The sequence below is a fragment of the Nannobrachium achirus genome (assembly GCF_963921795.1).
Source record: "Nannobrachium achirus genome assembly, chromosome: 1".
NCBI lineage: Eukaryota > Metazoa > Chordata > Actinopteri > Myctophiformes > Myctophidae > Nannobrachium > Nannobrachium achirus.
This window is the reverse complement of record NC_137810.1, coordinates 20,941,741-20,956,316: the sequence shown is the minus strand read 5'-3', so window position 1 is coordinate 20,956,316 and position 14,576 is coordinate 20,941,741. Positions and strand designations below refer to the sequence as shown.

The window sequence follows — 14,576 nt, the reverse complement described above, 5'->3', positions numbered from 1 at the left end:
GGAGGAGGAGGAGGAGGAGGAGGAGGAGGAGGAGGAGGAGGAGGAGGAGGAGGAGGAGAGAATGTGAAGGACGGAGAGGAGAGAAACCAGCAGTCAAAAAGAGGAGCACCACATAGGACTGAGGGCTGGGTCAGTCACCATCACTGACATCATCAGGAAAGGCAGCGCTTCAGGGGTTTTAGAGGCCTGTCCTATTGATTATTAACTAGCCCTCTAAAGGTGCTTTCACACCACGCACAAGCAAGATTTTTTGTTTGTTTGTTTTTATCATGTTTACTTGTTAATTTGGTCAAGGCAGTATACATACAGTAAGTGATGTATGTGTGACCACTACATTTGTCAACCACTTTCAACCTGGCATCCCTATTTTGGGCAGCCGAAAATATTCAATGAATGTTAAATGATTTGTGAATGAAAAGTATTTGACAAATAAAATAACAGATATAGAAGCTCACAACACGTCATGACGCGAGGCGTTGTGAGCTTCTATGCAGTATCTGCTATTTTCTGCTCATCAATAGAACATTCCCTTTAGTAGAAGTGAAGAGGTGGAGGTTATGCTATAGTAACCATAACAAACTTTATTCGTACCACACTCTTCAAAACAAGGTTACAAAGTGATATTACCGAGAACAGACCACTGCACTGCACTGGGCCAAAAAGAGAGAAACTCTCACAAATGCTTTCTACTCATCTGCCTGCCTAACCAGCCACTGAAAGCATTTGTGCCTTAAGTTAACTTGGCTCCATGTTACCTACCCACTAGTCTGGGATCACTTCACTTTTCGAGGTTTGATCCGGTCGGGAGAGGAAACCACTTTACGTCATGTTGTAGGCCTAGTCCTAGACGGACTACACTTTGGCCGGAACTATCAACCGGATTCAGTTTTAACCCAAAATATTCCCCTGCACCCAAGGACATACTTTTAGGGCCGACCTAATAAACACCTTGATGAGGTGTAGTTTTGCTTTCGAAAAAATCGTTTGGTATGTGCATCTTTTAATCCAACTGGTAGCGACTGGCAAGACTATACTAGGCTACTCCAGCATTTTAAAAGGGATTGGGGAAACAAACGGGGGGAAACAAATCAAAGCAACGCCGCTTCTTCTAGTGGTTTCCGCGATTTAGGCGGAAACCAAACGGTCTGTTGTGAACGAACACCAGGCTTTCTCCCAGAAAGCCTGGTAGGCGAGGTTACCTACCCACAGCTTGAACATTATAGCCTGAGAAAGCAGAGACAGAGAGAGTTGGGTTGTGGGGCAGACACATCAGCAGCAGCAAGAGTTCGGATAAGAGAGGAAAAACAGTGTGCAGTGAATGTAAACTCAATGTCCCAAAGCCGTGGAAAGCATTTAGGCCTTTTATAGGTTTAGAGACCTTCAAATAATATGTGACACTTTACAGCCAGTCACAAAGCATTGAGTATTCATGCCACGGTTGCCACCCTCTCCTGAGTATTCATGCCACGGTTGCCACCCTCTCCCACAATTCATTATAAAACATTATTCATATACTGTAGTAGAGTAGACCAGGGGTGTCACACCAAATTTTGGGCCCTGTGTACAAGGATTCATTGCGGGCCCCCCATGAATGTTCTTCATAGGGGGAGGGGGTTTAACCCATTTAGACTGGGAACGCATTATTTTGTGCTTTAACCCATTTAGGCCTAACCTATAGTTAGGCCTAAATCAGAAATTAGCCTACAAAAACAAATATTTTGCTACATACTGTACATGTACTGTAAGCCCCTCCCATACACTAAAATGTGTACCCGGCCTGAATGGGTTAACTATTGAAAAATAGCAGATATACAAGCTCACTGCGAGCTTGTAGATCTGCTATTTTTGAAAAATTGTGAAAATTTGTCTTTGAATATTTCAAATCCTTCTAAGGTTTTTTGCTGAAACCTTTTCATGTGAAGGAGTCGGACCCCCAAAATGATATGTATTTGGCAACGGACCCCCATCTCAAAATATTTATTTCCAGGGACCCCCCAGAAGCAAAATTTTAGTTACAAATGCTCGCTTAAAAAATACATATATTCAAAGACTTGCACACATATTCACGACTTTTCAAAAATAGCAGATCTACAAGCTTGCAGCATGGCACTCGTTGCCGCGCTGTGAACTTGTATATCTGCTATTTTTCAATAGCTAAAGTATAATATAATTAGGGTCCCTCCACCTTGGGCCCTAGTAACTCAGTCCCACCCCCCCCCCCCCTTGTGACGCCCCTGGAGTAGACTGACTAACTGCGTGTGTGGCAGGTCGAGTCAGCTGCAGAATTGAGCATCATTTGGTTTGCAGCTGGAGGAGCTCATTTACTGCTTACACATATTCAAATCTGATAAAAAGCTGGAAGAAGTAAAGAAGCAAAATGTGGAGGATGTGTTCGCTTACCCGTCTCATCTCAGACAGAGCAGCCATTTCTGATCCCACGGGAGTCATATAGCCAGACAAACACTGAAAATGCAAGCACACGCACATACAGTTATAAGATACATATAAAACAAATATGATCTGCATGCGTAAGCATTCGTTTTTATGCATACAAGTCAATGGAGTGTATATTGTGTGTGTGTGTGTGTGTGTGTGTGCGTGTGTGCGCGTGCGTGCGTGTGACCCACCGGCACAGGAGTGCCTCTCTCTGAAGGGGGGATCATGTCAGCAGTGAGGGTCTGTGGAGGGTCGATGCCTTTACTGACTTTCTGCTGGATGAAGTGCATGGCCAGGGCAAACTGCTCCCGTGTGAGCTTCCCTATCTGCCTGGTGTCTGCCAGCGCCCTGGGGGTTGACAGAGACACACATAGTGACAGTCATAGCACTGACAGGTAATGTGTGCACGTGGCCTGTGGTTTCGTTCAGCTTGTGGCAATGGCTTCTAATTATGACCACTCATGCACAAAACAGATGCACTCATGTCACGTTTCATAATACTAATAATGTTCCACTAGCCAGGCAGTCTATCGTATGGGATGATATTGATATTAATAAACCTGCCTTCTAGCCAGTGCCATTTTGTCGAATATGACATTGCACATCAGCCAATTAATTAGACCTCCTGATAACAGTTTGCCTCGTTGAATAATAAGGCGTTTGGCATTTGAGGCTATGTGTGTGCTATCATGCTGTAATATTTTTGCACAAACAACGGGGGTAATGGTCAGCGACAACAGGTGATTACACAGAAATGTCCTCAAATGCCAAGGAGGAGGCTCTAAATCCACAACAGCGGATGTACAGAAAGATACTTTGTTGCAGAAGAAAATATTAATATTATAATATTTGTATTTTCCTATGCTTTTGTAGCTGTGACATTATGACACAGTACTAAAGCACAATATATGTTCCTTCCGACAGTTACATAAAATCGATGTCATTCAGAACTTCTGATGGGCAGTTTCCTCAGAAGTCATGCACCCTGAGATATCCCGACTGTCCAAACTAGCTCGGCAAGCCTGTCCAAACCAGACTTTTTCCCCCAGATGTCGTAAGGAGCAGGGATTGGCCTTTAGCCCCTCTGTCAGTTGGTCTGTCTGTCCAAAATCTGTTAGTGCAAACCAAGTGCTGGTCACAGCTTATAGTGGATTGTCAACATCTCACATGGTGATTTATGAGAAGGAACAAAACAATAAGCCATGATGATTACAGTATGCCTATTTGGATGTCAGAATCAAGGGATAAGAGTCTACGGAGAGGAATCCATACCATATGTGTGCAAGGAGGTTCTGTGGAAGTCCAGAGTGCAAGAAGATGTCCTTCACTTCCTGTCCGCTGACAAAGCCATCCAGGTCGGCGTCCGTCTTCAAGAATATGTCATCGTATCGCCCGCGTTCTGACACTGGGACCACCCAGTTGACTGAATGCTAAGAGAAGAGACATAGAGAGAAAAAGAAAGAGAAGAGTTGTTGTATGGGAGAAAGACCCAGGGGTGTCGCTCCAAATTCTGAGCCCTGGGTACAAGGATTCACTGCGGGCCCCCCATGAATGTTCTTCATAGGGGGAGGAGGGGGTTTAACCCATTTAGACTGGGAACGCATTATTATGCATTATCTTGTGCTTTAACTATTGAAAAATAGCAGATATACAAGGTCACAGCGCGGTGCGAGCTTGTAGATCTGCTATTTCTTTTAAAATCGAATCGAACATTTCAAATCCTTCTATGTCAGTGTTGCTCCCCAAAATGACTTGTATTTGTCCACGGACCCCCATCTCAAAATATTTAGTTCCAGGGACCCCCCCAGAAGCAACATTTTAGTTACAAATGTTTGCTTAAAACATACATAATTCAAAGATCTGCACGACATTTTCACAACTTAAAAAAAAAAAAATCAATAGCTTAAAGGAGTAGTTCACCACTTTTCAACCTGTCTTCATATAATAGGTCCTCACTAATGTTCATGATAAAATATCACTAAAATATCAATTTTTTTCTAAGTCTCCTTGGAGAGCTGTGGGAAGTTCAGAATCCATCGTCTTGTGACATCATCATTTTCCAAAAAAAAAAATGTAATCAATATTTTTTTTAAAAAATATTTAGATTTTTATTATCGCGAGAACAATGGAATAGAAATCCTGCAGTTTCTATAAGCTGGATTGGCAATCGATGATGTCACAAGATGATGGGTTTCTGACCTGCCCACAGCCCTCCTCTGAGAAAAAAAAAAGACCACACAAAAAAGACCACACAACTGTTGTGCTGTTTGTTGTTCATGTGTGTGTGTATACCTGTGCAGACTTGTGTGACAGTGTGTGTTTTGGTGACAGGCTGCCCGTGCTGTTGAGGGAGTTCATGGAGCCGTGAGAGGGCGTGGAGCGCAGGGAGTCTTTGGGTGGTGGGGGGCTAGCGGGGAGGCCAGGCGCCGTGCCCGGCGCCACTGACCCCAGACTCTTCTTCCTCTTGGATGGAGGGATGAGGGAGGAGGGGAGGAGGGCAGGAACGGGTTCCTTTTCCAGAGCCCGGTAGACCAGGTGCATGGCCTGAGGGGAAGAGTCTCCACTTAGAGCTAACATTTACTCTGCATACCTAAAAAGGCTCGTATACATCTCATACATGATAATGTGGAGAAAATAATGAGTGACTTTAAATCAAACTGACGCAGCCTATTTAAAAACCCACAGCTCTTCAGATTGTACCCTTAAGAGGTTCAGATTATATATATCCAAATCTCGCATTGACATTCTGACACATGCTAATGAGAACTCCTGCTATATTGCAATGCCATTGCAATATAGTGAAGCTAGCTCATAGACATAAGCCCACAGAAGCCTAGTATTAAATCACTATGCCGGCAGGGCAATAGTTTAGCGGGACTAAACTATTGTGAAAATACATTTAGAAAACTATTGTGAAAATAAATTTTAAGCTATAAATGTCAAGGAATCTTTTAATTAAACTCACCACTGCAAACTCATCTCTGTCCAGATGGCCATCTTTATCTATGTCACTGAGGTCCCAGACCTTCAAGAGGCAAAATTAACATATTTCTATGTGGATAAAATCATGTAAAAAGTCACAATAGAAATTGATCATTTTAAATATGCTCCTCGTGTAACGGCACTAGTCAATGGAGAAATAATAATAATAATGATTTCTTGCACACCTTTGGGTTATAGTGAGACTCTAGGACAAAACAGTGACCCACATTTTATGCATTGAAACCATACCTTTCCAAGGACGTCTAGAGGTAGCTTGGAGTTGATCAGCACTGGCTTGACCTTGTCTCCTGATAGCAGTCCGTTGACAGGGACCAGGCTTTCAAATATCCCATCAAATTTACTCTTCTCTTCAGGCTATGATGAACAACAACAAAAAGTAACCTTTAAGCTAGGGGTGTAACGATATAGTAACTGAATTGAAAAATCGATTTTAATTGTTTGTATAGTATCATATCGTTTTAAAATGCAGTAAACGGTATCAAATCGTTGCAATGCAAATAATTGATTGTATGGAAACTAAGTATTTGTGCCTTGTATTTGGCAATTTTAAGAGGGAAAATGAAAAAGAGGGGTCTAATTACCTTTCCATTCCATATAGCTACTCTTGGTCTATCGATAAATGTGTGTAATCTCTGGGTTCATGTCAAGGAGGGTTTGTCCATATGTGTTGAAATATAATGTCCATGTGTTTGCTAGATAATCACAGTGTTTACTTCCATAATAATAGATTTTTTACACGTTTCACACAGATGTTATTTCTTTGCTAAAATAGTTACTATATCAATTTTAAATAATTGAATCAAATCGTATCGTCATGAATGAACCAATATCGTCCATGTATCGTATCGTTAACCATGTATCGTGATGCGTATCGCTGTTAAAATGTATCGTTACAACCCTACTTTAAGCGCTAATCTGTAATTGTGACAATGAGGCTCCTAACTGAACATGAATTATCATCAGCCTAGAGTGGCCTTGCTTATCTTTAGATTTTATGTCAAATTGCCAGCTTGAGATGTGCAAACAAAAACATAAAATCAGCACTACTATGAATAAAATGTAATGTTGTGCAATCTGTATGGTAGGGTATGAAAATACAGTATAACTTGGCGTGTTTTACCCCAAGTTAACCCCAAGATCAAATAGATTTGATCTCCCTGTTCTATTGAGACATTTAGATAGTGTCAGGATTTGACATGAATTTTGACCTGATGGTCAAGATTCAATGTATCCCCTGAAAATGTCAGCACTTGTGCAGGAAAACGGGATCAAAGTTTTGAAATCCCTAATTAGTTCAGGACTGGCCTGAAATGGAACAAGTCTGAATATTGCGGTTATGGAAGTAAAAAGGCTTCAAATATATTGGCAACCAAATATGAATACGATTTATTAATACATCAGAGTAATTGGGAGTTTATTCAAGTGCGTATCAAGTTCCAAGATCAAGTGGAAAACCAAAATGCATTCTAATCAATAATTGTGAAGAAAACAGAAAAGAAAAGATGGCAAACTCTAAGTCTAACCTCCACCGGTGACATGATCAAGATATAATGGATTTGCTGACACACATTAACTGGACATTCCCAGAACACATGCATCTTTAAATTGAGTGGTATCCTACTTGAGTGTACAGAGTGACTCACCCTAACAGCCCAGTGGGGCTCAGTGGGGGCAGAAGCTTTACTGCTTAGAGTAGGGCTGCTGGTGTCCTTCTACAAAACAAAACAATCCAAACCAGTAAGTCGGTCAATCGACTACAATATGGCTGTCAGTTCAATGCATGAAGGACAAGGGATTCGTCTCCCTCCCCAGGTGACTGGCCGATTATTTTATCATTATTTTACACTTTTGTGATAATTTTTTAATAGAAACACATATGAAGCTTAAAAATTTCGAAACATTATTTTTATTTTAGCCTCCGTTTTTCAAGAAAAAGTTGACTATAGGTCTTTTAAGTAAAAGTCAGTATTTCCTTCTTCCCCATGCATATGTCAAACACGGGAATATTCTGTGTAAATATATTACAGACATTTCACATTGTAGACATTTCCAAATGTACAGTACAGTAATATTCTGGATTGGTCCCGCAGGATAGATTATACTCACAAACTTGGGCGGAGGTACAGCGAGGTTGATACTGGATAGACTGACTTCTTGTCCACTCTGAGCACACGCCACCAGCCTCAGAGCTACATAAAAACCCTAGGAACACAGTAAACACATTCCCTCTCACTCAAAACAATTGTTTCGTGCACACAATAATTTACAATTTAGGCATTTGGCAAACGCTCTAATCCAGAGCACAGAGTCAACACAACAATGTTCGCCCTCACTGAAACTCGTGTCGTGCTTGCACATATTACAAGGTAGACGCCCTAAGGCCGAGAAGCGACTGTCAGGTCGCGCTGAAAAGCAGCTGACTGAAAAAGCCTGTGAAAAGCCTGTGAAAGCCACAGCCAATCAGCGACGCGCCACAGACCCATGTGAGTCAGTGCAGGGTTCCCACACAGTTTTACCAATTCATTTCCAAAACTTTTCCAGAATATTTAACCCAATTTCCAGGACTATACAACAATAATTCAGCTCAATAACAGGTCGCTTACTCCTATGCGCAATGCCCAAAAGCAGGTAGTGTATGCGAGTGGTTCTCAACCTTTTCAGGCCGTGACCCGCGAAATAATCATATTTTAACTGGGAACCCCCCCACCCTAACAAGAGTTGAGGCATTACATTTTGTATAACACGGTTCTATTGTGAAAATAGCAGATCTACATGCTCACAACGCCTCGCAAATTTCTGCCTCTAATATTTGACAATTTGGCCCATGTTTAATTTGTCATTTCAGAGGTATTAACAAAATCAATAACCAAAGACAATGCATAGCTATTTTTCCAGGACCTTCCAGGACCCTTAATAAATTCCAAAACTTTTCCAGTACTGGAAAAATATTTTTCTAATTTCAAAATATTTCCAGGAATTTCATGACCGTGGGAAGCCAGGTCAGTGTTACACCAAATGTATGGATTCATGGATGGAATGGGAGGGAGGAACTGAAGTCCAACACTCCCCGCTGACAGGTGCCCGCCCACGGGCAAATTGTGTTTGCATAGATGCACCACGGTGGATTCCAACCAGAGCATACGAGCGGAGTGGAACGCGAGCGGTGCGGGGAGCGGAGCGAGCCGTTTTTTAGTTGAGCGTGAGCGAGCGACTTTTATAATGGGTCTGAGCGCCGACCCTCCTCCGCTCCGAGCCGATCCTGTTGGGGCCGCGCACCGCATGTTTCCAACAAAACAGTGTCGAGTGGAAAGCTCTCCAAGTCTCCATCAAAGCCGAGGCTCACGTTAGCACAGCTATTTGTGTTGGGAACACACTGGCAAAGGAGAAAGTGTTTCGGACATGGTAGCAAACTTATTTTTTGACTCTGATTGGCGGCCCTGAGCGGAGCATGGAGCGAGCGCGGAGCGAGAGATGCGAAAATCAAGTTGAGCGGCGGGGAGCGGAGCGGCCCGGTGGCCGACCAGAGCGACGAGCGAGTGGGACAAGAGCCCTCTGGAGCGCGGAGCGGCTTTTGTCATCGCTCCACTCCGCTCGTGTGCTCTGATTCCAACACACAACCTCCGTGGTGGTGGACAGGGACTTCACCACCCGAGCACTGCAGATGCTAGGTTTGATGTTAACTACCACACTGATATAGCAGAACAATACTGATGCAAATAAACCTAACCAAAAAGTGATTTAAAACGAAATAACTACAGCCTTATGACTACTATGGAGTGCATCTTCCCAAAGTTATCAAAAGGTATATGGATTGTCAACATTCTGATCTCTACCTGTTTGTCCAAGTAGCCTTTGCCATCTGGGTCGGCCAAATCCCAGATCTGAAAAGACACAAATGCAATGACATCAGTAGCAGCTGACAATGTCAGTCTCAAGGCAACTAAACGTACCAAGTCAAAACATGACTGGCTACCTGGTGATTCTGTGAATAAACAAAGAAACAGTGCATAGGTGGAATCCAGGGATTGCCTGCCAATTTAAATCTCATGTTAACGAGAAAATGAAACCTGATGTTTACTTTTCAGTTTAGTCATGTTTATTTCGAAATTCGAATATGATAATATTTGACTTTGTCTAAATTATACTAATGTTGGACTCAAACAACTTCAAACCATGCCACATAAACTCCACTGCAACTAGTGATGGCGGAAGGAACCCTAACCCTATGTATCTTTAAGAACCAACCTAAAAAGAATATCAGTGCACTAAGTGAAAGAGCATTGTGTCAGCAACAACCCACAGGTGCACTCAGTGTGCTACACTGGCATAATGACCAAACAGGGACTTTTATATGGTTATGTGGCTATTCTCATGCATTCCTCTCCAGTGGGTTGGTTTATTGATCTGAATTCTTGTCAATATCATTTAATGATTGAAGCAATTCTTTTATTAGCATTTTTGGCACAGGCTATGGGATTTGTAGAGCCAGTTCAGTTGCAACCCCAAGTCTCAAGTCTGCACATTTGTTTGAGTGCGTACATCCCTGGATATATGGATTATGGACTAGTTTACTTTACATTAATAATACAGAGGCAAGCAAAGCATTCATGATGTCATCTTTTCCAGGCAGACATGGTAAGAGATTGTGATCCTGTGTGCGCGCGTGTGTGTGTGTGTGTGTGTGTGTGTGTGTGTGTGTGTGTGTGTGTGTGTGTGTGTGTGTGTGTGTGTGCGTGCGTGCGTGCGTGCGTGCGTGCGTGCGTGCGTGCGTGTGTGTGTGTCTGAATGGGAATTGATATTACTCCTTTGGTACTGGACCTACTTAGTGCACCATTTCCCATTTGGTCAATATTCATTCATTTACTGTACATGGACTTCATAAGCCCATCAACAGACCATTACCATCACTGACCATTACTGAAAGCTAAGAACATTAAATGTAATATTGTGACTGACTGAAGTGTGTGGGTAGCATCTCGCTTCTGGATTCTATGTGATCTCCTGATTAGTAGAACTAGTTAGGCAGGCCTCATTCAGCACAGAATAAACACTTGCTATACATCCCATGTCTATGATGTGTTATAATCATACTTAAAATGCATTATAATCTGCTTATAAGCCACATAAGTCATTACGAAATGCTATATAATGTGTTGTGATTATTGTTATAAATCAATATGAGTATTTGAGTTTTTATAACTATAATTATACAGTGTTATAAGTAGATTATAATGTATTTATAACGTCATTGTCGGGCAGAACCCTTGTATCTCCAAGTTTCAAATTTGTATGTTTTTTTGTAAAGTGAAGCCATCATGCAAGACTGTCGCACAAAACTAGTGAAAATAGCTGGTCTACAAGCAAATAGCTGATCATACATGTGGAACGCCCTTCCACAAGCCTTAAAGGAGAGCAAATCCCTAGCCTCCTTCAAAATTGGTATGAAAAGTCACCTTCAGACAGCTGCTACCCGTGACTTGTAAATAGACTAAGCCCCCCATGCCCTAGCCTAGTAAACTGACTCCTCCCATCTTCAGTTCGAATCTGCTCGCATTCGAATGAAGGCAGGAAGGGAGACTGGTTTACGAGGCTACCCATGCCCCCCCCCTTTTTTTTTTCTTTTCTGCATTTGTATTTGATGTTATGCTTTTGAAACTGATATTATCCTAGATAAAGTACTGTTCTATACGTCTGTCTTTCAATGTTATATGAGATACGTGTGGTTCCTGTGGAAATAAGCCTCCGCTTTCTAGGATCTCCTTTTAGTTGACCTTGTACCAGTGATTTGTACTGTCATGAAACTGTACTTTTTTCTATTGCAAACTTCTAATAAATTCTTCACAACGCCTCGCAAAGCAGATATTTTCACTAGTTTTGATAGGCACTATTTTTTAAATGATAAATAGGCCTACAAAACTTTTTGGACATACAAGAAACGCTAAGTAACACGTTATAGACATGGGATGCATAGCAAGTGTTACCTTAAATGGATCTATACAGAGAGTACTACTACTCACCTTTCCCAATGTGATGTCAGGGAGACCAGATTTCTTTAAAAACAAGGCAGCTTCTGTCGGCCCTACTCTCCCTGTGTTCCCAGGATCCACCTTGGGAGGACACGCACACAGACACAACACACACAATCACAGTCCAAACTATACTGTGTGATATCAACTGATTATTTTTCATGATCTGAACTCTCCTCGTAAAACAAGTTATGGCATTAGGGCTGTCACAATTATTACATAATCGTCTAATCGTGATTATTTGACATTATCGCAATTATTTTGTCATAATCGTCATAATCGTGAATGTTGAAAAATGTCAGAAATAGTGGAAATAGCAGATCTACAAGCTCACAACGCGTCAGATGCGACGCGTTGTGAGCTTGTAGATCGGCTATGTCCACTATCAATGTTAATTTTTAAGTAGTAAGTTGTCAAATATGTCAGTAATTTATTTGTGTGTTTAGGTTATGTGTCATATCTGCCATATGCAACTTCAAAGCCTAAAAGCCAAACAGAAATGTAATTACGGTATCAACGACAAAAACACAATTAAATCGTTAATCGCCAATTATTTGAGTGACAATTAATCGTCATGTAAAATGTAATATCGTGACAGCCCTATATGGCATAAGGTAAGGTTAATATACCTAATTTGGAAATGCTTACTTTTGAAACACTACAGCCTAAACCATAGCCATAGTTATCTTACCTGTCTGTAAAGGTGTTCATATACAGGGTTCCCACTTGACAACAACTAGGGGAGAGACGGGGTGTTATAAGAGTTTATGCCATACATCAGTGTAGGGCTGTCACAATTATTACCTAATCGTCTAATCGCAATGATTTGACATAATCGCGAATATTTTGTCATAATCGTCATAATCGTGAATGTTGAAAAATGTTCATACATTGACAAACATTTTCAGAAATAGTGAAAATAGCATATCTACAAGCTTACAACGCGTCGCGATCAATGTAATTTTTTAAGTAGAAAGTTGTCAAATATGTCAGTAATTTCTTTGTATATTGAGGTTATGTGTCATATCTGCCATGTGCAACTTCAAAGCCTAAAAGTCAAACAGAAATGTAATTATCAACGACAAAAACACAATTAAATCGTTAATCGCAATTATTTGAGTGACAATCAATCGTCATGTAAAATGTCATAATCGTGACAGCCATACATCAGTGTTTCTCAAACTTTCACATTTCAAGGTATCCCCTTAACTCTGACAGTGTACAAAATAAATGTAACCAAATGGACTCTTTAGGGTTCATTTGGTTCCATTTATACAGACTTATGGGTCAATTTGGATTCCTGTAACCCACAGATACATCTTTCTTGACCCACAACTCCCCTAGTACAGATACTTCTGATTACCTGTCAACCCTATGAACCTTCATGAAGATGGAACAGGTTGATTTGGTATAACACATGTTGTCCACCTTTTTTAAGTGTCCAATTTCCCAGCTAGAGAGAGGCAGAATATATAGGCTGGCTACTCAAAAGCTCCAGTGCCTGAAACAATCCCCATGCATCAAGTCAAATGTCAGCTTGTCACCCATTCAGCTTGTATTTCCAATAATGCAACTGGAAGCACAGGCAGACATTCAAGATTTAGGCAGACAAATAGATACGTTTATATGGATGCATAATAAAAATAGAATCCATCCTTCCTAAGGGCTATCTTCTTACATGCCACCTTGGTGCAATGAAATCAACACGGGCTGCGCTGCATAACATGCTCTCCAAACTAAGAATAGCCTCGTCAATAGGAGGGTAACCTTAGAAAAAGGTCCATACCAGATGATGCCATGTTATACAGTAGTTATGATGAAGCCAGTGACTATATAGCGTTACTATCACGTGTATTGATGTTTGCCAGTCATACTGTATGTGCAGTCTGCTGAATGGGACAAGCCATTCAGTCAAATCAAAACAGCATCATTCATCCGAGATCCAAGCATACACTAGTTTAGGGGCGGTAGGCTGACTGACTGGCACTGCCTGACGAATGTACAATAATAACACTATTATTATTGTTATTATAGCCTCATAAACAGTAAACACTCATCTCCATCCTGCCTCCAGCAGCTAACGTTAGCTATAGTTCCCATCCAGCACGTCGTATTACACATTCACTCAGTGGCTGCCTGCAGGATGGGTGAAAACAAGAGGCTAAACAACAGTGTACCAACTGTTATATAACAAGTGCAAGATGTGCACTGTCTGTGGAACCAACCCGGTGTGATTTTGTTTAGGGTAAAAAGAGACAACATGATGCAGTTCCAGATAGATAAGCAGCTAGCTACAGCTAAAGCTAACCATCCCGCTATGATCTAACGGTAATGCAATAAGGCCCTTATATCTCTATGATCCGACCGTCTGCCTTGCCTGATTTCGGGCATGCATTTCTTATCACACCAACCGTTTGTCTACAGCTGAATTAAAGGCTAATGCCACGGTCAATACGCAGTTCGTCAGCCCCCATGCCCTCCCTTTTTGCAGAAACTTGGCTGTTGTATTGAAAATGTCCCATCTATCTTTACCTGGGAGAAAGATGTGAGAGCTGCCATCTTCCCTGTTGCTGCGGGAACAACCATAGCACACACACATACACACACACACCCTCTCACCGACACAACGCCCCTCTAGTGGACAGAGCGGCTCACTACACCATTGGGTCAGCTAGTGCTGCTGTAGTGTAGCCACTGTTTCCCAAACTGTGGGTTGGGAACTTGGGACCCATTTGTGGGTCGCAGACACATTTCTATGGGTCCCTTATTTTAGAATTTGTGAAAAAGGACATTCTGCACAACAATGAGTACATGTACTTTTGGTACTTTAAGACGTATATTATTATTGTTATTTTGATGACGATACTTTTGTACTTTACCCAAGTACTAGCCTTGCTCCAGCTCATAGACCCGCCCCCTCACTTAGTGGACTGCCTCAGGAAGTCTGAAATCAGGCTACTCAAGTACATTTACAGGACTTTACTTATATATCTACATTGCAGTATTGATACTTTTACTTATATAAAACATGTCAAACGTTCTTCCATCACTGCTCATCTTGTCTATCTCACCGCAGTAATAAACAGATCAGGCTATTTACTTCCATTATTA

General features: G+C 41.5%; 1 protein-coding gene across 2 annotated transcripts in view; it reads right to left on the bottom strand.

The window, feature by feature from the left end:
- Positions 1 to 14,045, bottom strand: part of LOC308293165 (epidermal growth factor receptor substrate 15-like 1) — a 55,833-nt gene extending 41,788 nt beyond the window's left edge. For both annotated transcript variants that reach the window (XM_080735599.1, XM_080735600.1), the window contains exons 1-12: positions 13,998 to 14,045; positions 12,157 to 12,201; positions 11,457 to 11,546; positions 9,273 to 9,320; positions 7,546 to 7,641; positions 7,083 to 7,151; positions 5,668 to 5,793; positions 5,402 to 5,461; positions 4,729 to 4,980; positions 3,709 to 3,866; positions 2,628 to 2,784; positions 2,401 to 2,463 (exon numbers count right to left, since the gene is read on the bottom strand). In XM_080735599.1, the coding sequence (XP_080591725.1) occupies positions 2,401 to 2,463; positions 2,628 to 2,784; positions 3,709 to 3,866; positions 4,729 to 4,980; positions 5,402 to 5,461; positions 5,668 to 5,793; positions 7,083 to 7,151; positions 7,546 to 7,641; positions 9,273 to 9,320; positions 11,457 to 11,546; positions 12,157 to 12,201; positions 13,998 to 14,024 (1,191 nt within the window). In that variant the 5' untranslated portion in view covers positions 14,025 to 14,045. The remainder of the gene's footprint in view (positions 1 to 2,400; positions 2,464 to 2,627; positions 2,785 to 3,708; positions 3,867 to 4,728; positions 4,981 to 5,401; positions 5,462 to 5,667; positions 5,794 to 7,082; positions 7,152 to 7,545; positions 7,642 to 9,272; positions 9,321 to 11,456; positions 11,547 to 12,156; positions 12,202 to 13,997) is intronic.
- Between the last annotated feature and the right edge of the window lie 531 nt (positions 14,046 to 14,576).